At 40.8% G+C, this 24,722-nt stretch overlaps 1 protein-coding gene across 1 annotated transcript in view; it reads left to right on the forward strand.

Annotated features, from left to right (window-relative positions):
- The window catches only part of LOC129006307 (zinc finger protein 33B-like), a 49,488-nt gene extending 35,070 nt beyond the window's left edge, over nucleotides 1-14,418 (forward strand). The window contains 2 exon segments of the mRNA XM_054435853.2: nucleotides 8,712-10,783; nucleotides 10,785-14,418. Of these exon segments, the coding sequence (XP_054291828.1) occupies nucleotides 8,712-10,783; nucleotides 10,785-10,898 (2,186 nt within the window). The 3' untranslated portion in view covers nucleotides 10,899-14,418.
- The last annotated feature ends 10,304 nt before the right edge of the window (nucleotides 14,419-24,722 follow it).

Below are 24,722 nucleotides of genomic sequence, written 5' to 3' on the forward strand. Positions count from 1 at the left end.
ATCTAATTGCCCTGAATATCTCTTCTTAGCCATCTCTTTCCCTTGCTGTCTCCAGTAAACTTTCAGTTGGTCTGTGGTTTAGCTTGTTGCTGTCATAGAACTGCCACCCTCTTCTTAATTGGTTATCATTGAATTTCCATTTTTTTTGAGGGTGACCTTAGGCTTCCGCTCACCCACACTCTGTTCTGAACAAAGTGAGTTTTCTGGAGGAGAGTTTTGGAACTCTCTGTCCTTAAAGCTGGCCCTAGGTGAGAGTCCTGCTCCATTATTCGGGATCTGGAGGCTACAGCAGTGTTTGCTTTTCTCTGGGTGGGTGATACTGTGCTTTATGATCAGGGATCTGGGTTGGGGCAGTAGTCTCTGGTCCTCTTGGTTTCTTTTGGAATCTCTTCTCAATGACCTAGGTAGGCATTGTACTCCACTCTTCTCAGACTGCCATGACTGGGCTGGATATTTTAATTGGGGTGGTGGAGGAAGCTGGCTCAAGGCCTTTTGGCAGTTCTTTCCTAGAATTTGAAGCTGTGGGGGTTGAGGAGCACTGGTGGCTTGCAGGAGATAGATGCACACAGAGAGAGGTCTGGAGATCTGTAAAGGGGCCTCCATGAATGTTCAGCAAAGTACTAATCAGCTTATGTATATGAGGACATGAGTGAAATAACTTTTGAAAAGAATCAGAGGGAACAGTACACAGTACTCACATAGGGCCTGGAAACGGACTGATCTGCCAGCCAGAGTGGAAAAACTCATAATTCAGAGTATTGGGTAGAGTGTTCAGAAAGGTCTTTTCTCTGTGGTGAGGAGTAATGTGCCCCAAACTGAGTACTGCTCCAGTTTTGCCTAACAAATCATAAAAGCAAGACCTGAAAGTGTCACATTGTTTCCAAGTGACTTAAGTGCATCCTAGAACAAAGCACAAAAATACTTATAGGAAGCCAAAAGTACCCAGCATCCAACCAAGTAAAACTCTCAGTCTTCCGTCCATTGAAATATTACCAGACTTACAGACATATGGGAAAACATGAGCTTTCTGAAAGAGACTAACCAGGAAATTGAAATGGACTCAGAATTGCCATAGATATTAGACTTAACTGACAAGTTCATTGAAAACAGTACTGTAATTTGGTTCCATATGTTCTAAAACTTAAGTAGAGAAGATTATTAAAAAAAAAAAAATCGAAATTCAGTATAACAGAAAAGATAGAAATCAGATTTCTAGAAATGAAAACTATAATGCTTGAGATGAAAAATACATGGCCAGTCATTGGTGTCTCACACCTGTAATGCCAGCACTTTGGGAGGCCAAGGCAGGTGGATCTCCTGAGCTCAGGAGTTCGAGACCAGCCTGGGCAACATGATGAAACCTCATCTGTACCAAAAATGAAACAACAAAAAAATTAGCTGGGTGTGGTGGTGCATGCCTGCGGTCCTAGCTACTTGGGAGGCTGAGGTGGGAGGATCAGTTGAGCCTGGCAGGTGGGTGTTTCAGTGAGCCAAGATTGCACCTCTGCCCTGCAGCCTGGGTGATGGAGTGAGACCCTGTCTCCCCCCAAAAAAAAATAAATAACACATAGAGCAAGAATTAATGGCAGTTTAAACATTGCAGAAGATAATGATTATTGAACTTAAAAACATAGTAATAGAAGCCATCCAAATGAAACAGAGAAAAAGCATATTTGAAAAATAAGCAAGCCCTTGGGCCGGTTGCAGTGGCTCATGCTTGTAATCCCAGCACTTTGGGAAGCCAAGGCGGGTGGATCACGAGATCAAGGGATCAAGACTATCTTGGCGAGCATGGTGAAACCCTGTCTCTACTAAAAATACAAAAATTAGCCGGGCGTGGTGGCAGGCACCTGTCATCCCAGCTACTCAGGAGGCTGAGGCAGGAGAATCACTTGAACATGGGAGACGGAGGCTGCAGTGAGGCTGAGATTGCACCACTGCACTCCAGCCTGGCGACAGAGTGAGACTGTGTCTCAAAAAAAAAAAAAAAAGCAAGCCCGTGTGAGCTTTAGGAGAACTTCAAGTAGTCTCTTAACACACATGGAATTGGAGTCTCTAAAAGGAAAGTGGGAAAAGAACAGAAAAGAGTATTTTGAGAATGATGAAAAAATTTCCAAATGTGTTGGGAACCTGCCGATCTAAGAAGCTCATCAAACCCTGAGCACAAGAGGCATGAAGAAAACTACACCAAGCCACATGAATCATAACCAGAATGCTCTAAATCAGTGTTAAAATGAAGTCCTCAAAGCAGCCAAAGGACATGTTTTATGGAGGAACAAAGGTAAGGATGATAGCAGATTTCTCCTTAAATGAGGCAACAGAGAAAATAGTAGAACATTATTTTTAGTTTTAAAAGCAAAAAACTCAATGTAGAGTTATATACTTGGTAAAAATAGCTATAAGAAACAGTGAAGAAATAAGGACCTTCCAGTTAAACAAAGCTGAAAGATTTCCTCTCCAGCAGACCTGCATCACAAGACATGTTCTGATGTCTGATGGAAATCTAGATCTACTCAGGGGGATGAAGAAAAGGAAATGTTGACTACTTGGATATGTATACAAGATATTTTTCTTTATGTAAATCTCTAAAAAGGATATTTACTTTATACAAAAATAACATCAAATGTATTGTGGGGTTTATAACGTATATTGAAAATATATGACAATCACAGCCTAAAAAGGCTATGAAAAAGAAGTAAAGTATATACTATTGGAAGGTTCATATATATACTGTTACTGAAAAGTACACTGATTAAAGCTTTTATAAACATTGATGATCACAGAAAATATAAATGGTCTATAACACCCCATTTAAAGGCAGAGATTTCTGGATAAGATAAATAAAAATAAGATCCAGTCATGCTGCCTATAAAGGAAACATGTTAGATTCAAAGACAAATAGATAAACAAAAAGAATGGGAAAAGATGTAGAATGGTAAAATTATTCACAAGGCTGCAGTGCTGTGACAGCCAGATGAAGTAGCTTTCAGAGCCAGGAATACAAGTGATAAAGATTTTTTTCATATTGATAGAGATCATTTCATCAAGAGGATTTAACAATCCTAAACTTAGATTTGCAAAATATTTGAAGCAAAATCTGATAGACCTGGAAGGAGAAATAGATCCACAGTTATAATCAGAGGTTTTAGCATCCTTTTAATAATTGATAAAACAGGAAATGGAAAAGGAGCAAAGATATAATAGACTTAACCCTAAATAACTTAATTGACATTTATAAAATATTCTTCTGCACCCTTCTCCCCAAATAAAACAGTGGAATATGCATTCTTTTCAAGGGCAGATGAATGAATATATTAACAAAAGTAAATCAGATTCTTGATTATAAAGCAAATCTTAATAAATGTAAAAGGATTGAAGTCATATATTTTCTCCCACCATAAGGGGTTTAAATTTAGTTAAATTAAAAATCAATAACAGAAGTATCTATTAAATCCCTAATAGTTGGAAAATGAATATAAGTCTACATAATGGATGCTTCAAAGAAGAATTCAAAGAGGAAATTAGAAAGTGTTTTGAACTTTGGGTTAATGAAAATGGAATTTATGGGAAATTTACATATAGGAAATTTATAGGAAATATAAAATACATACAATACTCATTGATTTCATTGTTCTCCATTTTGATCCTTACTCCTTTTTGCTACTTACTTTTGGGTCTAATTTGCTTTTTTCTAGCTTTTTAAGGTAGAAGCACTGAGGTCATTGATTTGAGATCTTTCTTATGCGACACAAATAAGCATTGTGTGTATTTGTATTGTGTGCATATATATCCACCATATGTAAATGCATATATGAAGTTTCCACAATATGTAAATGCATAGATGAAGTTTCTCATATATGGGATATAATGTATTATGTGTAATATATATTAAATATGTAATGTGTAAATTTCACATAGAGGGAATTTCGTATGTGTATGTATTTATACATATGTATATATCTAGTATACACATGTATGAAGTTTAACCTTGTGTTGGATAAGAAGAAAGGTCTAAATCAATGGTCTTAGCTACTTCCACTTTGAGAATGTAGAAAAGAAGACAAATCCATATAATAGTAGAAGAAAGGAAATAACAAAAAACAAAATGGAGAACAATATAATCTGTAGAACCAGAAAAACCGTTGAGAAAATCAGTGAAACCAAAAGCTGTTTCATTGAGAAGATCGATAAAATGGATAAACTTCTAGGTGGAACAGATTATCAATATCAAAAAGAATGATGTGTCACTGAAGATTCTATAGATATTATGAAGGAAGTGAGGGAATACTATACCTGTAAGTTATCAATTTGACGATTTTGATGAAATGAACAGTTTCCTTCAAATAAACAGCTACTACGGCTTACTCCAAAACAAATAGATAACCTTTCCACAAAGAAAACCCCAGGCCCCCAGATGCTTCAGTAGTGAATTCCAGCAAACAATTAATAGTACCAATTCTATACAGACTTTTCCAGGAAATTCAAGAAGAGGGAATACTTCCTAAATCATTCTTTGAGTCCAGCATTGCCCTAATAACAAAACCAGACAGAGACATTGCAAGGAAAGAAAGCTGTAGACCAGTGTCCTTCATGAACATAAATTCAAAAACACTAGGGATTAGAAACCAGTGGTATATAACAAGGTGGTTAATACCTCATGACCAAGTGTGGTTAATCCCTGGCAGGCTTTTTCAACATTTGAAAAGCAGTCAGTGTAATTCCCTGTGTCTCGGCCAACTTCATGGCTAGGTGACCTGTGCAGTCACATGTTGCTACACTCTTGTAAGAAGGGATCCTGTACTTCACTTAATACCCTGCTGTTGCCATCTTGAAGTTCTTCACAGTTTTATCTTTGAACTTGTGATTTGTATGTGAAGTCTGATGGACACTGGACTATGTGTGCAAGTAGACAGGATACTTGAGAGGCAGTGCCCTACTCAGCTGTTGGTCTGTGTAGTATGGCCTGGGAGTGTCCTGGAATTGTGTGTGGGTGGCCAAGGCCATGACCTTTGTCTGCAATGGTTGCAGCAGCAGCAAACTCATGAACATTTGCACCCCAGAGAGGACCCACAGAGTGAGGCTGGTTTGTCTCTCCCCTAAGTCTGTCCCTCTGACCTTCTTAGGAAATACTAATTTTCTGGGCTGAATACTGGGACAGTAACCTCCAGCTTTCAGGCAGTCATCATGGTCAGTAAAGTATTAGAAAATAAAAGCATACTTGTGGACGTCGTGTTAAGGCACACTAGGCAGTTACTAGAATTCTTTGGAGTGTAGATTCTCTGGTGTTAAGAACTGCTGCAACATTGCAAAGCAAATATCCCCAGGCTTAGAAATAGGAATTTCATTTGATGGGAGAGAACATTATTTTCATTTAAAATTTTTGATGAATCAAGTATTAACAAAGACATCAACTTTAAAAATAGTTTTTTTTGCATTTGAAAATACAGCAATACACTGCATAAACAGGTGTTTCCAATTATATGCAAATCATGAAGCCATTTTTGGTTTCTTGTACAAGATATAGGAAATGTCAGAGGAAACATTAAAATGCCGTTGTATAAATTTACATGTAAAATTGAATTCAGTTTTGTACAAAACTAATATTCATGAAAAATTAATTTCAGGGAACTGCTACTCCAGTCTTTGTCTATATATACCAAAACTTGTATTTTTTTTAACTTTTATTGTGCAGTAATGTATCAGAAATCAGAAATTTAGCCCATATTGTCACAACGTATAAAGAACCAACAGGTCCCTAATGATTGCATCAGCTGAAAAATCAACTTTCTCAAAATTGAAAATTAGCAAAAATTACTTATCTTGCATTTGCCAAGGGTCGTTACTTTGAATTATATATTGAAAATGAAGTTGCTAAAAATATAAATTTTGATGACTTAATAAATGAATTTGCAAAAAGAGTGCCAGAAAATCTTATGATCAATCAAGATATCATATTAACAAACTATTAGTAATTACTGTATTATTTAAAGTTATTACAACAAAACTGTTTCTTGTGATTTGTAAATTTATGTTGTTTTATATTACTATTATACCTATTACATTTTACAAGTAGTAAAATATGTTAAAAGAAAAAAGCATAATTTATTTACTTTTTACTATACTTCTTTTTATACATTCTGAGTAACTGACCTCACATTTTTATTTTGCACTGGCCCCATCAATTATGTAGTCATCTCTGCCCTGTATTAAAATGAAAAAAATCGAAAAAAAGTCAAACCCATATGACCATTTCAGTATATGCAGAGAAAGCATTTGACAAAATTTAGCATCCATTTCTGATTAAAACTCTCAAATGAAGAATAGAAGATAACTCTTTAATCTAATAAAAGTCATCTATAGAAAATGTACAATTGACATTGTATATAATTGTGAAAAATGGAATGATTTCTTTCCAATATCAGGAACATGACAAGGACGTCCACTCATACTTGACAGTATAGTATATACAACCTAGTATAACCAGGGAAGAAAAAGAAAGGAGACTAGAGTGGAAAGGAATAGAAATGTCTTTATTCACAGAAGATATGGTTATCTATGTAGGAAATCTAATGGAGTCTCCCAAGATATGGGAAAAAGAATGACTAGAATTATTAAGAGTAGCTAGGTGACAGGAGAAAAATATGTAAAAATGAATCTTCTATAAGCAACGATCAACTGGAAATTGCAATTTTTAAAAGTTCTATTTGCAGTAGTATCAAAAATATTTTTTTTACAGCTATGTCTGGCAAAAGATGTGAAAGACCACACTAGAAACAATAATCCACTGCAGAGAGAAATTGAAGACCTAAACAAGTGAACTCCCTGCTTATATCAGAAAGCTCAATATTGCTGACATGTTTTGTCATTAAAATGACTTATATATTTAAAATAATATAATTCCATGTAGTAATTAGCAGGATTTCTTGTAGTAATTCAGTATGTAATTCTAAACCTTATGTGGAAATACACAGGAACTGGAATAACTAAAACTTTGAAAAATAAAAGCTGAGTCATATGTATAATATTACCTGATTTCAAGACTCATTATCAAAGTAAAAGTTTGCTGAGACTTGGTCCTTTTGTGCAGAGTACTTTTTCTTCAATTTTAACATCTAGTAGTTTTATTAAGATATGTTTTAGAGAAAACTGTTGCTGAACAGTTTTCCCAGGTTCATGATGGTTCTTTTGAATAGGAACCATCATGGATCAGGTCTTTTATTTTTGGACAGTTTGCTTCAATTATACTTTTTAATATTAGATTTATTCCATTGTTTTCTTTTTTCTTCTTTAAGGACTGCAGTAACATATGTACTATATTATAATTTTATGTATCTAATTGTAGACCAGCTTTATCCAGAACTTTCTTTCTGATCCAATTTTCTTTATTCTTACTCTTTTAAAATTACTGTTTCTTCCCTTTTTTCTGTTTCATTCTCCTTTACAATGCTGTTTATTCAAGTTTCAGTCAAGTGTAGTTTCCCATTTGGCTCCTTTTTAGTTTACTCAGGCTGCTGTAACAAAATTCAACAGACTGGGTAGCTTAAATAAGTTTTCTCACAGTTGTGGAGGCTGTAAGTCTAAAGTCAAGATGCCAACAGGGTTGGTTTCTGGTTGGTTCTCACTCCTTGGTTTGCAGATGGCATTTTCTTCTGGTGTGCTCACACAGCCTTTTCTCTGTGCATATGACCAGTGGTTGGGTGTGGTGGGTAGGGGGAGAAAGAGAGCTCATGCATGTGCTTTCAGCCTTCTCCTCTTCTTATAAGGACATGAATGCCATTGTATTACTCTTACCCTTATGACCCCATTAAACCTTAGTTAATCTCCTTAAAGTACCCATCTTCAAATACAGTCACACTGGAGGTTGGGGTTTTAACATACACATTTTTGGGGGGCACAGTTTAGTCTGTGACAGATTCCTTAATAAGGAATGTCTTTAATAAGTCTTTAATAAGACTTGAATTACAAGTCTTATTTTCTGTGATTACTCTGTCCTCTTTACAACTTCATTCCTGAGTTTGATTACCCTTTGCCTCTTTAGTTTGCATACAATCCAAGTCTCTTCTCTTGGATTTCCCAGTAGCCTGAGCTTTAATCTACATGAACTCAGACATCTTCTGAGTATTTTCCCACTCATAGTAAAACTTTCCCTTTCTGGGAGTAGTTTTGTGTTTCATCCTCTCTGGGCTGTCTGTCTCCTCTATTCCATGTGATCACCACAGTCTCTGGCTGACTCTCTTTGTAGGCATGGGCTGTCACTTTTTGCTGTATTTGAATATCTATTGCATAGTGGTGATTTGAAATTAGTAATATTCTCCATCTCCTAGTTATGCTAAAGTCATGGGTTGTTATAGATAATATTATTTGCTCCACTTATGCTGACCCTTATAGTTCTTGGGGGGATGCATGCGGAAATGCAAATGTAAGCAGTTGGTATTATTATTCTTACATTAGAAACCAAATGTGTGCATTCAAATAGTTAATTTCCTCTCTGTTTTTCCACTAGCCTAGGCCTTTTGTTTCTGGTTTTTGTGTTTGTTTTTTTACCCCAAACTCATGAAATACAAAAAAATATGCACATGCAATTATGTTCATCTCTGGAAATTGGCCAAAAAACCAGAGTCAGCTACAACATAGGGCATTTGTATAGAGATTTCATTCCCTAAGAGATGTTTTGGTATTTATATGGTAAGATTAATTTTGTTTGTTTGTAGAAGTCTGGACAGCTGATCACCTGAAAGAGAGGAGCCAAGAAAACCAATCTAAACATTTGTGGGAAGTTGTATTCATCAATAATGAAATGCTGACTAAGGAACAAGGTAATGTAATAGGAATACCATTTAACATGGACGTAAGTTCTTTTCCTTCCAGAAAAATATTCTGTCAGTGTGACTCATGTGGAATGAGTTTCAACACTGTTTCAGAATTGGTTATCAGTAAGATAAACTATTTAGGAAAAAAGTCTGATGAATTTAATGCGTGTGGGAAATTGTTACTCAATATTAAGCATGATGAAACTCATACTCGAGAGAAAAATGAAGTTTTGAAAAATAGGAACACTCTGAATCATCACGAGAGCACTTTGCAGCATGAGAAGATTCAAACTTTAGAGCACAATTTTGAATACAGTATATCTCAGGAAACCCTCCTTGAAAAGGCAATATTCAATACATGGAAGAGAGAGAACACAGAAGAGAATAACTGTGAATATAATGAATTTGGGAGAACTTTCTGTGATAGTTCATCCCTCTTGTTCCATCAGATACCTCCGTCAAAGGACAGTCACTATGAATTTAGTGACTGTGAGAAGTTCTTATGTGTGAAGTCCACCCTTTCTAAACATCATGGGGTACCTGTGAAACACTATGATTGTGGTGAAAGTGGGAATAATTTCAGGAGGAAATTGTGTCTGTCACAGCTTCAGAAAGATGATAAAGGAGAGAAACACTTTGAATGTAATGAATGTGGGAAAGCTTTCTGGGAGAAGTCACATCTCACTCGACATCAGAGGATGCACACAGGAGAGAAACACTTTCAATGTAATGAGTGTGGCAAAACTTTCTGGGAGAAGTCAAACCTCACTAAACATCAGAGATCACACACAGGGGAGAAACCTTTTGAATGCAATGAATGTGGGAAAGCCTTTAGCCATAAGTCAGCCCTCACATTACACCAGAGAACACATACAGGGGAGAAACCCTATCAATGTAATGCGTGTGGGAAAACTTTTTACCAGAAATCTGACCTCACTAAACATCAGAGAACACACACAGGGCTGAAACCCTATGAATGTTATCAATGTGGAAAATCCTTCTGTATGAATTCACACCTTACAGTACACCAGAGAACTCACACAGGTGAGAAACCTTTTGAATGTCTTGAGTGTGGGAAATCCTTTTGTCAAAAGTCACATCTTATACAGCATCAGAGAACTCACATAGGAGATAAACCTTATGAATGTAATGCATGTGGGAAAACTTTCTACCACAAGTCAGTACTCACCAGGCATCAGATAATTCATACAGGGTTGAAACCTTATGAATGTTATGAATGTGGGAAAACCTTCTGCTTGAAGTCAGACCTCACAGTACATCAGAGAACGCACACAGGAGAGAAACCCTTTGCATGTCCTGAATGTGGGAAATTCTTCAGCCATAAGTCAACCCTCTCTCAACATTATAGAACACACACGGGGGAGAAACCCTACGAATGTCATGAATGTGGAAAAATCTTTTACAATAAATCATACCTAACTAAACATAATAGAACACATACAGGGGAGAAACCCTATGAATGTAATGAATGTGGAAAAACCTTCTGCCAGAAGTCACAACTCACTCAGCATCAGAGAATTCACATAGGGGAGAAACCCTATGAATGTAATGAGTGTGGAAAAGCTTTCTGCCATAAGTCAGCTCTAATTGTACATCAGAGAACCCATACACAAGAAAAGCCCTATAAATGTAACGAATGTGGAAAATCTTTCTGTGTGAAGTCAGGACTTATTTTACATGAGAGAAAGCACACGGGGGAGAAACCCTATGAATGCAATGAATGTGGGAAATCCTTCAGTCACAAGTCATCACTCACAGTACATCACAGGGCTCACACAGGAGAGAAATCTTGTCAGTGTAATGAATGTGGAAAAATCTTTTACCGTAAATCAGACCTTGCTAAACATCAGAGATCACATACAGGGGAAAAGCCCTATGAATGTAACACATGCAGGAAAACTTTCTCTCAAAAGTCAAATCTCATTGTACATCAGAGAACACACATAGGAGAAAAACCTTATGAATGAATTGGATATTAGAAATTTCCAGCCACAAGTCAGCCTCCGTAATGCCTCAGAGTATTCACAATGTGGAGAAAGCCCTGTTGACATCCTGAATGTTCAATAACTATCCACAAACTCACTTTATGTTACTCCAAAGTAACAGTAGGAGATAAACCCATAGACTACAACAGCTATAGGACAGCTTTTGTTAGGAAGTGATATTCTGTTGAATATCAGATGGTTAATACTGGCATAAAACCTCACAGATTTTTTTGAATTTGTGAAAGTTTTTGGCAAAACTACAAATAGGATTATGTTAGAGTTTACACTGAGGAGAAAATTGTCAATTTAAGAAATCTAAAGTGAAAATTTTGCTTAGAAATAAAATATGACAAGTTCTATTTTGAGTTTGATACCATAATAGTTTTTAGGGTACCTAACAATAATTTATAGATGTACATTGTGGAATGTAAAGCTTTAAGAATTTTTTAAAAAGTAATAATTATAATCACCTCACAAGAAGTTGTAATGAGTACAGAGAATTCCCATGTACCCTTCACCAAGCTTCCTCTAAGGATAATATATAATCATAGTATATGGTCAAGTCCAAGAAATCGATGTTACCTTGCTAGTAGATACAGACTTACTCAGATTTTGCTATGGTTTGCATGCACCCTGTGTGTTTTTGTGTGTGTGTGTGTGTGTGTGTGTGTGTGTAGTTATATCAAACTTTTACCACTTTTACATTTGAGTAACCATCAACACAATTAGTTTACAGAATGGAAAAGGAGTCTGAGATCTGTATTGTTTCAGGATTACAAAGGAATCAGGATTTAGCCTCAAGTAGTTCCCTTGTTGTATTAATAATCACACCCTTTCTGCAACCCTATCCCTGGCATCCACTTGACTATGAAACATTTTGTAAAGCACAGATAAATTGAATAATCAGGGCAATAACATTAAACACATCTGTGAATTATCCCTGAAGTTCATAGGACTTACATATGTACAAGTGGTATGTGATATAAATCGTGTGTTTCATATGCATAATGGTATTTAACATAATTGTGAATAGGAAGTAGGTATCCTAATTTAGTAGTGGTTACTTCATCAGGCCCATCCCAGGTGTTTGTCATGTCCTGAAACAATTTAAAAAGAGACCCACAGAGCTAATGTTTATCCATTTAAAAGTTATAAATCAAAATAACAAATTATCTTAAAAAAAAATCTATCCTGTATGTGTGAAGATCTAGACCTGCCTCCATGTTACTCCCTTTCTCTTCCTACCTGTGGCTCATCCCATGCCATGAAGTGCCAAGGGTATGTATGTGAACACTCCAGCCTTCAGCGTAAGTGATAGTCCAAATTTTCTCTAAGCAGCTGCTCTCCAAGACAGGGCTCTGGAAAGAGGCCCACACATACAGCCCAGTTGCTGCCCAGGGCTGTTGGACTGTCATTTCATGGCTCATTGTACCCAGACAGGTATCTGGGCCCTCAGAGACTTTTGAGAATATGAAGAGGAGGGTTGAGGCTGGAGCAGAGCCAGAATAAGCTGGCATGGGGCTTTTATTGACAGTGTCAAGATTGTACACTACATTACATGATCAGATCATACAAATAACCTAAGATTATACAGTCTGGTGACCCTAGATTACACAAGTAATCTAAGCTTCCACTTTAGAAAACTAGAAAAAGAAGAGCAAATTAAATCCAAAGTAACCTGGAAAAAAATTAGAGTAAAAATCAGTGAAATTGAAAAGAGAAAACCAATAAAACCCAAAACGGTTCTTTGAGAAGGTTGGTAAAATTGATAAACCTCTAGCTAGATTAAGAAAAAACAGATGACAAATACTGCTAATACCAAAAGTGAAAGAGGCCATCATAGCTGATCCTATGGTCACCAAAAGGATTAGAAAGAAATATGGACAACTCTGTCCATAAATTTGATAACTTAGCTAAAATGGATCAATTCCTTGCAAGATGCATTCTCTCAAAGCTCATGCAAGGTAGACCTCAATAGGCGTATATATCTATTAAATAAATTGAAGCAGTAATTAATAACCTTCCAAGACCAGGCACGGTGGCTCACACCTGTAATCCCAGCACTTTAGGGGATGAAGCAGGTGGATCACGAGGTCAGGAGTTCAAGACCAGCCTGGTCAACATGGTGAAACCCTGACTTTACTAAAAATACAAAAAAAATTAGCCAGGCGTGGTGGCGTGCATGTATAGTCCAAGCTACTCAGGAGGCTGAGGCAGAAGAATCGCTTGAACCTGGGAGGTGGAGATTGCAGTGAGCCAAGATTGTGCCACTGTACTCCAGCCTGGGTGACAGAGTGAGACTCCATCTCAATAAAAATAATAATAAAACCTTCCAAAAAAAGTGCTGGGACCAAATGGATTCACCGATGTGCATTTTTTGGGATACTTAAGGTAGAAATGATACCAAGTCTCTACTGTCTCTTTCAGAAAATAAAAGCAGGGATAACACTTCCCAAATCATTTTGTGAGGCCAGTATTACCCTAATACCAAAACCAGGCAAAGACATTACAAGAAAGGAAAACTACAGATCAATATTTCCAGTGAACACAGATGCAGAAATCCTCAAAATATTAGCAAATCAGAAATGCAAGCCTTGTTCAACATTTGATATTTGGTGCAATCCATTGCATGCATTAGCAGTTCAAAGATTAAATATGATCATATCAATAGGTACAGAAAAAGCATTTAACAAAATCCAATATCCATTCATGATGAAACCTCTCAACACAGAAGGAATACAGGAGAACTTACTTAGTTTGATAAAGAACAAAAAACCCTACAGCTAGCATCATCCTTGATGTTTCCAACTAGATGCTTTCCTACTAAGATTGAGAACACGGCAAGGAACACCCCTGCTTTTCAGCATTGTACTGGAAGTGCTATCTAATGCAGTGATACCAAAAAAAAAAAAAAAAAGGAAATAAAATGCACATAAATTTGGAAGGAAGAAATACAGCTGTCTTTGTTCTCAAATAACATGATTGTAGAGAATTCTAAATAAACAATAAAAACCTGCTGACATTAATAAGCAATTATAGCAGGGTTGCAGAATATAGTCCTCAGGTATATGATAAAAAAGAATTAGACATCAAGTCATTAAAAGACATATAGGAACCCTAAATGCTTATTGTTAAGTGAAAACAAGTCTGAAAAGGCTTTCTATGTTGTATGATTGCAATTATATGACATTCTGGGAGAGGCAAAACTAACGAGCCAGTCAAAGGACCAGTGGTTGCTGAGAGTTGAGGGGAAAGGAAGGATGGCAGGTAGAGAGGTGATTTTTAGGGCAGTGAAAGTACTCTCTAGGGTACTGTAATTTGTCAAAATGCAGAGAATGGAAAACAGTGAACAGAAAACACAGAGTAAACCCTAATATCAACTCTGGACTTCAGTTAATAATAATGTACCACTATTGGCTCATCAGTTGTAACAAATGAACCATAATGATGTAAGATGTTAATAATTGGTGAACCTGTGGAGGATGGGGGGGTAAAGGTTTATGTGAGAATTCTCTGTACTTTTTGCTCAATTTTTCTGTAACCCTAAAGCTACTCTAAAAATGAAGTGTATTAAGTAAATAAATAAGAAAATAACCAACCAACCCTGCGGAACATCTTGTTTCTGTACTAAGGTGTTCTTTTGTTAGTCGTGTGTTTCTGACTGAACCTGTAAATCACCATTAATGAATATTTGAATTGCTTTTATATGTCCTTAATATATTTTAAATTATGGTAACTGTGAGTTGAAATTAAGGACTAGTATTCTTGGTTCTCTTGACATCTGAAACCAAAAGGGCCTCAAATGACCTAAACTCATTTCCATCCCCACTCTGCTTCCACAGGTGAGGTACCTTAGCAGACAGTCCTCCCTGTCAGGGGGGCCAGGCACAGTTCCTGCTTATTCCTGCTTATTAAGTAGTAAGATCTGCTTCCCTACCAGCTCTTGGAATTATTCACCAAACCCCTCACATCCTCCCACAGCAAACAGTGGTCACTGTACTCTCTGGATAATACAGCTGCTCACCACAACCCCTTCTTTTCCACTCTGCTCCCAAGTGGAACCCTTTGTGGCTCTGCCCAGCATGTGGTGTCCTCCCCACCTTTCTGAGAGTTGGTGTGACTGACAAACTCACCTAGATCTTAACTGTTCAGTGTCAGGTGTTCAGTGTTCAACCTTTCTATAGCATCAGAGTGGGGATCCCTCCTTCACCATCAGGGTGAAAAGGAAGCAGTTACAACCACTAGCATAAACAGGATGGCCCATCCAAAGCCAGGGTCATCTAGTCCAATTTTAACTAACTGTTCTTGGCTAACTGACAGGTTCCATATTATGGCAAAGGCTTCTTGGACAGAACCACCAGTTGCTGGCAGGTTTGCACTTGGCCTGTGCTGTAATGCACTTTTCTTAGGGGAGGTGAGTGTCACATCTCTTCCCATGCTAAAATGCTCTTGTGTTCAGGACAAGAGTGCTCTCCCATTGGCTGTATCCCTGCATGACTTGACTTGGGCTCAGCCTGTTTGGCAGCTGGTCTCTGAGGCTCCCACCTGTGAAGGTAGTGATCACACTGCACACGAACTGATCAGCATTTGAGCCCCACTTTCCAAAGGACTGGCTGGAGCTCTCTGATTATCATCACTGACCGCATGGAACATCCCTATAGACTGTTGTTTGTTATTGCACACCCCTGGGTTGTGCATGCAGATGGCCTATTGTGAGGTTTGTGGAAAGGCATGAGACAACTGAGAGAGGTGAGTGTGGCACTCCAGTTGCCTGAGGAGGCATTCAGGAGGGGTAGTAACTGCACCCTGTGCTGCTCCTTCACTTGCTGCCACCACACATGTTTTTCTGACCCCTAAGAATGTCAAGATGCACATGCATGGTGGCCCATGGTCCAGGTGCTGATGAGAAGAGAAAAAGGTACCAGTTCTCACCAGATTACCAGAGGAAGTAACTCTCCTGCTCTCCCAATGCAAAACCCTCACCAGTGTGCCTGAGCATGGCCTGGCACTGCTAGTTGCCAACATGCCACAGGGTGAACCTTGGAATCATGGGACCTGATGGCCTTCACCTGGGCCACAGCCTATATGACCTTACCCTGAGCACAGGGAGAGTGACTGTGACATCCACTGTGCTTTGAGTGTTTGTGTCCCCTCCAAAAGTCATGTTGAGGCCAGGTGCAGTGGCTCAACAAATCACAGCACTTTGAGAGGCCAAGAAGAAATCCCAGCACTTTGGGAGGCCGAGCACAAGTGCCAGCGTTTTGGGAGGGTGGGGCAGGAGGATCACTTGAGGTCAGGAGTTCAAGATCAGCCTGGCCAACATGGTGAAATGCTATCTCTACTAAAAATACAAAATTTAGCTGGGTGTGGTGGGCACCTGTAATCCCAGCTACTCGGGAGGCTAAGGCAGGAGAATTGCTTGAATCCAGGAGGTGAATGTTGCAGTGAGCCGAGTTGGCGCCATTGCACTCCAGCTTGGGCAAGAGAGCAAGACTCCATCTCAAAACAAAACAAAACAAAAAGCAAGTGATGTTGAAACTGAATCCTCAGTGCAACAGCTTGCAAAAGTTTGGCCTTTGGGAGGTGGTAAGGTCATGAGAACTCCACCTCATGAATGATTAGTGATCTTAGGAGCCAGCTGGAGAGAACACACTAGGCCCCTTTTTGCCCCTCCCCTTTCTGACATGCTCAGTGTCACTCCCCTCAAGAGGACACAGCAAGGAGGGGCTGCCTTTGAAGCCGAGACCTGGTCCCCACAAGATACTCACCTTTCATCTTGGCACTTTCATCTTGGACTTCCCTGCCTCCAGAGCTGTGAGAGATAAATTTTTATTGTTTATAAACGACCTAGTCTCAGGTGGTTTGTTATAGTCCATGGTTCCCACAAATGGATGAAGACAAAATGTCTCTTGGAAATTTGGCATTTGGCCATGCTACACTCTCATCTCTGCATATGAGGAATATGTTGGGACACTACTGAAAAAATCAAACTCAACACCTAATGGCATGGTCCCAATGCTGCCTAAGACATTTGTCAGATTATTTTCAGGGGAAACTGTAAGACTAGTATGACTGTGTGTATGTGTGTGCATGCAGCCTATGTGTAGGTGAGGTGGGGCTGGGAGAGAGATTTATAATACCCCAGTTAATAGTTAATCTGAATGATTGCTTAGGCCGGGAATTCAAGGCTGCAGTGAGTTACGGTGGTGCCACTGCACTCCAGCCTGGGTGACAGAGCAAGACTCCGTCTCTTTGAAAAAGAAAAGACCAGGTGCGGTGGCTCATGCCTGTAATCCCAGCACTCTGGGAGGACAAGGTGGGTGGATCACGAGGTCAGGAGATCGAGACCATCCTGGCTAACACGGTGAAACCCCGTCTCTATTAAAAATACAAAAATCCAGGCGTGGTGGCAGGCACCTGTAGCCGGAGCTACTCGAGAGGCTGAGGCAGGAGAATGGCGTGAACCCGGGAGGTGGAGCCTGCAGTGAGCTGAGATGGTGCCACTGCACTCCAGCCTGGATGACAGAGTGAAACTCCGTCTCAAAAAAAAAAAAAAAAAATTCTGAGGAAAATTATCTTGTGCCAATCATCTGGAAGTAAACGGTGGGTTTGGAGTATGCACACCCTAGAGAAACCGTAAAGCAAAATGCATCTGTGTCTGTGTGTAGTAATAACAGACTGGCATCTGCAGATTCAAGCTGTGAACTAGAACAAGGCATCCTGACTCCGGTCCCACAGGTTCACATGGAAAGAGACAGCACAAATGAATGAAATAATTGTGGGAAAGACAGGCATCTTGATAAATCACATTTCCTTTTTAAAGATATTTTTAAGGCACTAGTGGAAGCACACACAGCTTGGTAATCTGTGATGTATTCTCAGAAGGTACCACTTGAATGGAAGAGAGGAGACACAAAGACAACCAAGAGGCTTAAACTTGCCAAAAAATTTATTTATAACAAAAAGAGCAGCAAGGTACATGTAAATATATACATAATACTAACAGTGTCAGAAGATGAACATCCTACTTTGTTCAGTGATTTCATGGAGTTGCTGTTTTGCATTTCCTTGTCATGTTTTCTGTCTACATGTTTAAAGGGAGGATTACATGTGAACACTATTCAGTATTACGCATCTAAGCTTGTGTTATCAATCATTGGTAGATACCTAGTGAGATAACTTCTAGTTCCCATCTTCTCTGGTAAGAGCTAAGATGCAAACCCTTTGTGATGAACTGACATCAAGACGAAATATAGCACCCCCATTTTCTCTGCATCAGCCTGACTTCAGGCTCACCCTGTGAACCCACCAAAGGGAGTGAAGTGTGGATGTGTCTCTCTTACCTATTTTCTCCTTGGTTCAGTTCTAGTTTGTGCATTGTCCAGACTGCCCAGGATGTGATGATCGCAGGGAGAGGTCATGTTCATTATAAAAACGCTTTGGCTCCTTAGGATTCAGCAAAGGTATCCACTGCCTGGTGTCCGTGATGCCTGCAGGACAGTGTGGAGCTTAGAAACAATCACGTAGGCCATGAAGTGAGGCCAGAGACTAAAGATGCTCCTTTTGGGTTTCCAAGTGGTCAGTGTCCTCTTGCTTTAGTCTTGTTCCAGAACATGGTGTGTCCCCTTGTTTATCCTCCTGTGGGTCACACTACTTCTTCATCCTGAGGAGGAGCCGGATGGGATGGTGAGAAAGATGCCTTCTCCCTCCTAAACCCGAAGCCCTAGTGAGCTCTGCAGGGCATCGAGCAGAGCCTGAAACTCTTCCTGGCTGCAGGCCATGGAGGGTTCTCCTGTCCTAATCCTAACTGGTGATGCTGATTTCTGAAACTCTGAGGTTGTCAGGAGTTCATCTAAAAGGCATGAGGTGAGGCCAGGCACAATGGCTCACACCTGTAGTCCCAGCACTTTGGGAGGCCAAGGTGGGTGGATCACCTGAGGTCAGGAGTTTGAGACCAGCCTGGCCAACAAGGTAAAACCCCGTCTCTACTAAAAAGGCAAAATTTAGCAGGACATGATGGTGAGTGCCTGTAATCCCAGCTACTCAGGAGGCTGAGGCAGGAGAATCGGTTGAACCCAGGAGGCGGAGGTTGCAGTGAGCCGAGATGGCGCCATTGCACTCCAGCCTGGGTGACAAGAGCAAAAATCTGTCTCAAAAAAAAAAAAAAAAAAAAAGCTCAAAGGAAAGGGATGGCCCCTTGCTTGGCCATGCCCTAGGCTGCTGCAGGTGTGTCCATGTGAGCACGTTGTGGAGCAGCACCCTGTCCCCAGGTGGCAATTTGATCACCACACCCTGGGACTGCTCACAGCCACCATTGCTTAAGTGGGCTGTCTTGCAGACCTTGTTGTTGCGATCCTTGCTCAGGATGACCAGACGGAGGCTGAGTAGCGTCCTTGAAGGGCAGAACTCCCAGGCTAGTGCCGTCACTGTACTTGTCATTCTGTGAATTTCATTGGTACACTTCCCAGAAAGGAGACTAAGTGGGTGAGAGTACCCCTTCAAGAGTTGGTACTGTTGACACATGGGTCCTGAGAGGAGAGATCTCCTGGCACAACCCAGGTGGACTGGTGCAGGATGGCCCTTGGTGCCTGGCTCACACAGCCTCCACAGACCTGCTTAGTGGAGGAAGTGCTGGTACAGATGACCAATGGCTGCTGGGGGAGTTGGAGGGAGGCCTGTGCGCAGAGCTGCTTGGGCAATGGACAGGTTGCTGTGCTGCAGCTGAGCAGTAGGGCGAGGTCTGTGACTGGGGCTGTCAGGGAATTCACAGGGCTGCCTCTGCTCTGGCCTGGGGGCTGAGCTCTTTGGTTCTGAGCCCACATCTAAGAGAAAGGGAAACAAGGATGTCAGAAGATGTAAGAGGTTCCAGCTTCATTCCCTCATCTGTGAGGCAGAAGTGACATCTGTTGGGCTTTATCTCGGTGATTCTGTTTGTACATAACATTTAGTCTGCAAAATATGGATGAGTTAAGGGAATTATTGCACTGGCCCGTGAATGGATGCCACATTGATTTGCTAGAATGGCAAGATTTTCCCACAAAAATGAAGACCCTAGACTATTAGATTATCACACCTGGGGGTTAGTGGAGGGGCAAGATCTATACTGGTGTCTAGTGCCTAGAAGCCTGGGATGGAGATAAAGGTCACATAAGACATAAGACACATATGACATAAGATGAATAAGACACATAAGACAGCACCCTCGTAACAAAGAACTCTCAACTTCTTTGAAGATACCACCTCCCATTTATCTAGTACCATCTCAGCGGGCAATACCATTTCCAAAATTATGGGACAAATTGTGCACCACAGACAGAAAACTTACCTAGATTCTGGATTCTGGAATGCCTGTTTGTTTTGCCAGCTCTTCCTTGATGGAAGTTCCAGGGAATCGGTTCCTCTGAAAAGCTTGAAGGAGGACACCTGTCTGTGGTTTAGTGATGGCATCACTTTTGTCTCCCTCCTTTGGTTAAGCATTCTGTAGGAAAACACAAGAAAAGAGGGCTTTCAGGCCATGTTCACATCAACCCTAAGACAGACATTTTCAAATATTGTTCTCACCATGCTTACTCCCTCCCAGGCCTCTGAGGTGTTCATGCAGTGATCCTGGACCTCGGATTAAACCCCTGCAGTGCTGGAAGAAGAGGACTCTGCACTGCCTGCCACACCAGGACTGAAAGATCCATGGCCTTCCCTTCTTCCAAACTACCTTCCCATGAGGTGGGGATGGTGGTCACATCTCCAACACTAGCGTGCTGTGGAAGAGACATCAGCGTTCTCTGCAACAAATTTGGAAACAGCCTAAAGAGACGTTTCTACTTCAAAGAGGTGCACTGAGGAAGTGCACTGGCACTGCTGGGGACTCACCTGGGGCTCAGGGCTGAGGCTTCTCGTGTCCTTGGAGCTGCTGTCCTCCCGAGGAGCATCCACACTGCAGCCAGCTCAGCCTCAGGTGTCTTCTCTGGTTTTGAAGCCAAATCTAAGTGGGAAAAGAAGATTCAAGTTTTATCCGATTTAGTCTACATAATTTTAAGTATCTATTTGAGCTCAACACCAAGAATCACTTCCTTCTCTGTCCCATCTGTGGTCTTCAAACGAAAGGTCCCTGGGTTAGGAGACACTGGTTGGCATCCTAAAGCCAGAGCTGGCCGACGGATGTGTGTCCACTCTTCCTTCACTTCTTCCCCACCCCACACTTGTTTTTGTCTCACGCTCACTTGCTCTTTCTGCCTCCCTCTCACTCTTTAGGTCTCACAAAGGCTTTGGTCAAGGACTGACTGATTTCCTTGGCTGTCTGTCATCTCCCCATAATCAAAGGCATTTCATAACATGCAATCCATGTGAAGGGACCTCTGATGAAAATTCATTTAAAGAGGAGCTCACTAATTACCAATACTTACTGCTGAGCCTGGAATCATTCATATGTACCGCAGAGTTCATTCATTCCAGATGCAGTACTAGATAAGGAGACTCCTATGAGCCAAAAACCTAACTGAATAGACTGTGACTGTCATAATCAAACCCTGTGGCTGCCTCCTCCTTACTGGAGGGTGTAGAGGAATGCAGTTTTTTGTTTGTTTGTTTGTTTTGAGGCAGAGTCTCTCTGCAATGCTCAGGCTGGAGTATAATGGTGCGGTCTCAGCTCACTGCAACCTCCGCCTCCCGGGTTAAAGCAATTCTCCTGCCTTAGCCTCCTGAGTAGCTGGGATTGCAGGCATGCACCATCATGCCCTGGCTAATTTTTGTATTTTGTGTAGAGACGGGGTTTCACCATGTTGGCCAGGCTGGTCTTGAACTCCTGACCTTGGGTGATCCACCCGCCTCGGCCTCCCAAAGTGCTGAGATTACAGGCATGAGCCACCATGCTCAGCCAGGAATGTGCTTTTAATCATTCCTTAGTGTTTCATGTGGGGACTTGATAACTCACGATAAGGATTCTATCCTAAAAGACAAGCAATACCTGTTGACTTGCTCTTATGTCCCAGGCAGTCTGTAAAACTGTTTCATCTATTCTCTCAATATGTCACTTCAAATACGATCAGGAAAGAAGTCTTAAACATGGCTGGAAATGTGGGGGCAACAAATACATTAGTGAACACCCTGGCGGATCCAACCTCATTCCACATGGTTTCTTGTGCTTTCCTTCCACACCGTCAATTCCAGTGGGCTGGTTGCCAATGCTCCATCCAATCTCCATGTCTTCCCATGGACACACTTTTTTTTTTTTTTTTGAGACAGATTTTCACTCTTATTGCCCAGGCTGGAGTGCAATGGTGCGATCTGGGCTCACTGCAACCTCCACCTCCTGGGTTCAAGTGATTCTTCTGTCTCAGCCTCCCGAGTAGCTGGGATTACAGGCAAATGCCACCATGCCTGGCTAATTTTTGTATTTTTAGTAACGAGGTTTCACCATGTTGGCGAGGGTGGTCTCAAACTCCTGCCTCAGCCTCCAAAAGCACTGGGATTACCAACATGAACCACTGCCCCCAGCCTGGGCCACACTTTCATTCTGGGATTTCATGTAGCACTCTGACACCTGGACTGGGTGCATAAAGAGAAGGAAATATGTCTTCACTTGGCCTGCCTGAAACTCAGATCCCTGTTATCCCAGGGCTTACTCAGGATTATAGCATTTGATATAAAACCCTGACCATAGACTTTTCTTCAACAGAGTCCCTTTTACTTAGTTGTTGACAGTCCGGATACACTTCTCCTGGTGTGATTGTGATCTTTCCAGCTATTTCTTAACTGGAGAAACAGAATGGTTTTCTTTTATTATTTATTTATTTATTTATTTATTTAATGAGACAGTCTCGCTCTGTTACCCAGGCTGGAGTGCAGTGGCACGATCTTAGCTCGCTGCAACCTCTGCCTCCTGGGTTCAAGCAATTCTTTGCCACAGGGGTCCGCTACCATACCTGGCTAATTTTTGTATTTTTAGTAGAGACAGGGTCTCACCATCTTGGCCAGGCTGGTCTTGAACTTCTGACCTCGTGATCCACCTGCCTTGGCCTCCCAAAGTGCTGGGATTACAGGCATGAGCCACCGCGCCCAGCCGGTTTTATTTTTATATCCATTATTCCACTCAAAATATTCCAAAATGGGATCAGGCATTAAACTCTCCAGTGTGTAAAGCCCACATAAAAACAGTAGAGGCCAGGCACAGTGGCTCACTCCTGTAACCCCAGCACTTTGGGAGGCCAAGGTGGGGGGATCGCTTGAGGCCAGGAGCTCAAGACCAGCCTGGCCAACATGGCAAAACCCCATCTCTACTAAAAATACAAAAATTAGCCAGGTGTGGCACATACCTGTAATCCCAGCTACTTGGGAGTGTAGGGGATGAGAATGGCTTGAACCTGGGAGGTGGAGGTTGCAGTGAGCTGAGATCGCATCACTGTACTCCAGCCTGTGTGTCAGAGTGAGACTCTGTCTCAAAACAAAACAGTAGAAAAGAAACAAAAACCATGGGATGAGAAACAGGACTTTATGGCAGCCCTGACCTCACTGTCCTCAATATTACCTATTATCTGAGCATTCTATAATAATGGTGCCAGGTATCAATGACAACTTATCGTGATCATGGTGACCATATTACCTATATTCTCTAGAGCATGCAAATATGATTTAATTTTCTCCTACCAGGAGAAAGGCCCAATTTAACTTCCTTCCCCCATCAGTGAATACACCAGACCACATGTTCCCATGATTGGTAAAAGGCAGAGATAGGGGTCTTACTTTCAGTTCATTCTTAACATGGTATGACTGGAGACTGCTTAGCCCAGCTTGTCTTTTTTCTTTGACTCCAAGGAAATGAAATGGAAATACAAGCCCACCTTTATCCTAGACTCCAGACTGCCGATTTCTTTGGCCAGTTGCTCTCTGGTTGGTATGCCAGGGTAGGAGTTCTGCTTAAACAATGCTTGAAGGAGATCCTTTGACTTGAGTTCAGAATGATTCTTTGTTGAGATTCTCTTGGGAGACAGCCTGGTATAGAGAAATGGGTCAAAGCCATGGGAAGGATTTGTTGTGGATTCACATCTGTGATGCAGATACAGGCTTTCTATTGACACCAGGTTGAAGGTGTTGGGTCCCAGTGGCCACTCAGTGTTTGTACTTTTTGGATACAGACTCTATGATTAACTGGGCACAGGGCATTACACAGATTAGAAAGGGTGATAGCCTTCATGCAGAGATCCACACCAAAAACTGAATCTCATGCCATTCATAACATTACACACAAACAACTCAGAAACCAGTTGAAAAGGGGACATTGAATGAAACGTTTAGTTTCAAAATGTGAAAACCAAATTTGGACTTTCTGGGTTAAACATACACAGGGCAAGGGTTGAAAAACTACCTGTTGCGCTCTATGCTCACTACATGAATAACAGAATCAATCGTTCCCCAAACCTCAGCATCACACAGTGTACCCATGTAACAAAACTGCACATGTACCCCCTGAATCTTAAGATAAAAATATAAATTATTTTTTAAATTGTCAAAAAAAGATAAAGGTGTTATCTTCAAAGGGTGGTCATTAGGATGAACCACGATGTGGTAGGAGGGAGGCATGTAGCTGAGTCCCAGTGTTTATATCTGAAGAGGAGAGTGAATGGCCTTGCATCCCCCATGCAGAGACAATGACCAGCAGGGGTGTCAAGATCTGTTGTAATATTTGAAGCATTACTGAAGATCTGTGTAGCAAACTGGTTCCCAGGGAACTCTCGGCAGGAATCAGAATGCATCTATGTCACTCCTCACAAAATTGAAAAGGAAACAACAGGAACAACAAAAAATCCGTCAACATTTCCTGGAATTTATGACACCAGACATTTTCTGAGAGCTGTGTGGCGGACTTCATAGTGGAGAAAACAGTTTTTGTCCCACATCTCCATTCATCTGGGTC

Source organism: Pongo pygmaeus, chromosome 8 (assembly GCF_028885625.2).
Source record: "Pongo pygmaeus isolate AG05252 chromosome 8, NHGRI_mPonPyg2-v2.0_pri, whole genome shotgun sequence".
Taxonomy (NCBI): Eukaryota; Metazoa; Chordata; class Mammalia; order Primates; family Hominidae; genus Pongo; species Pongo pygmaeus.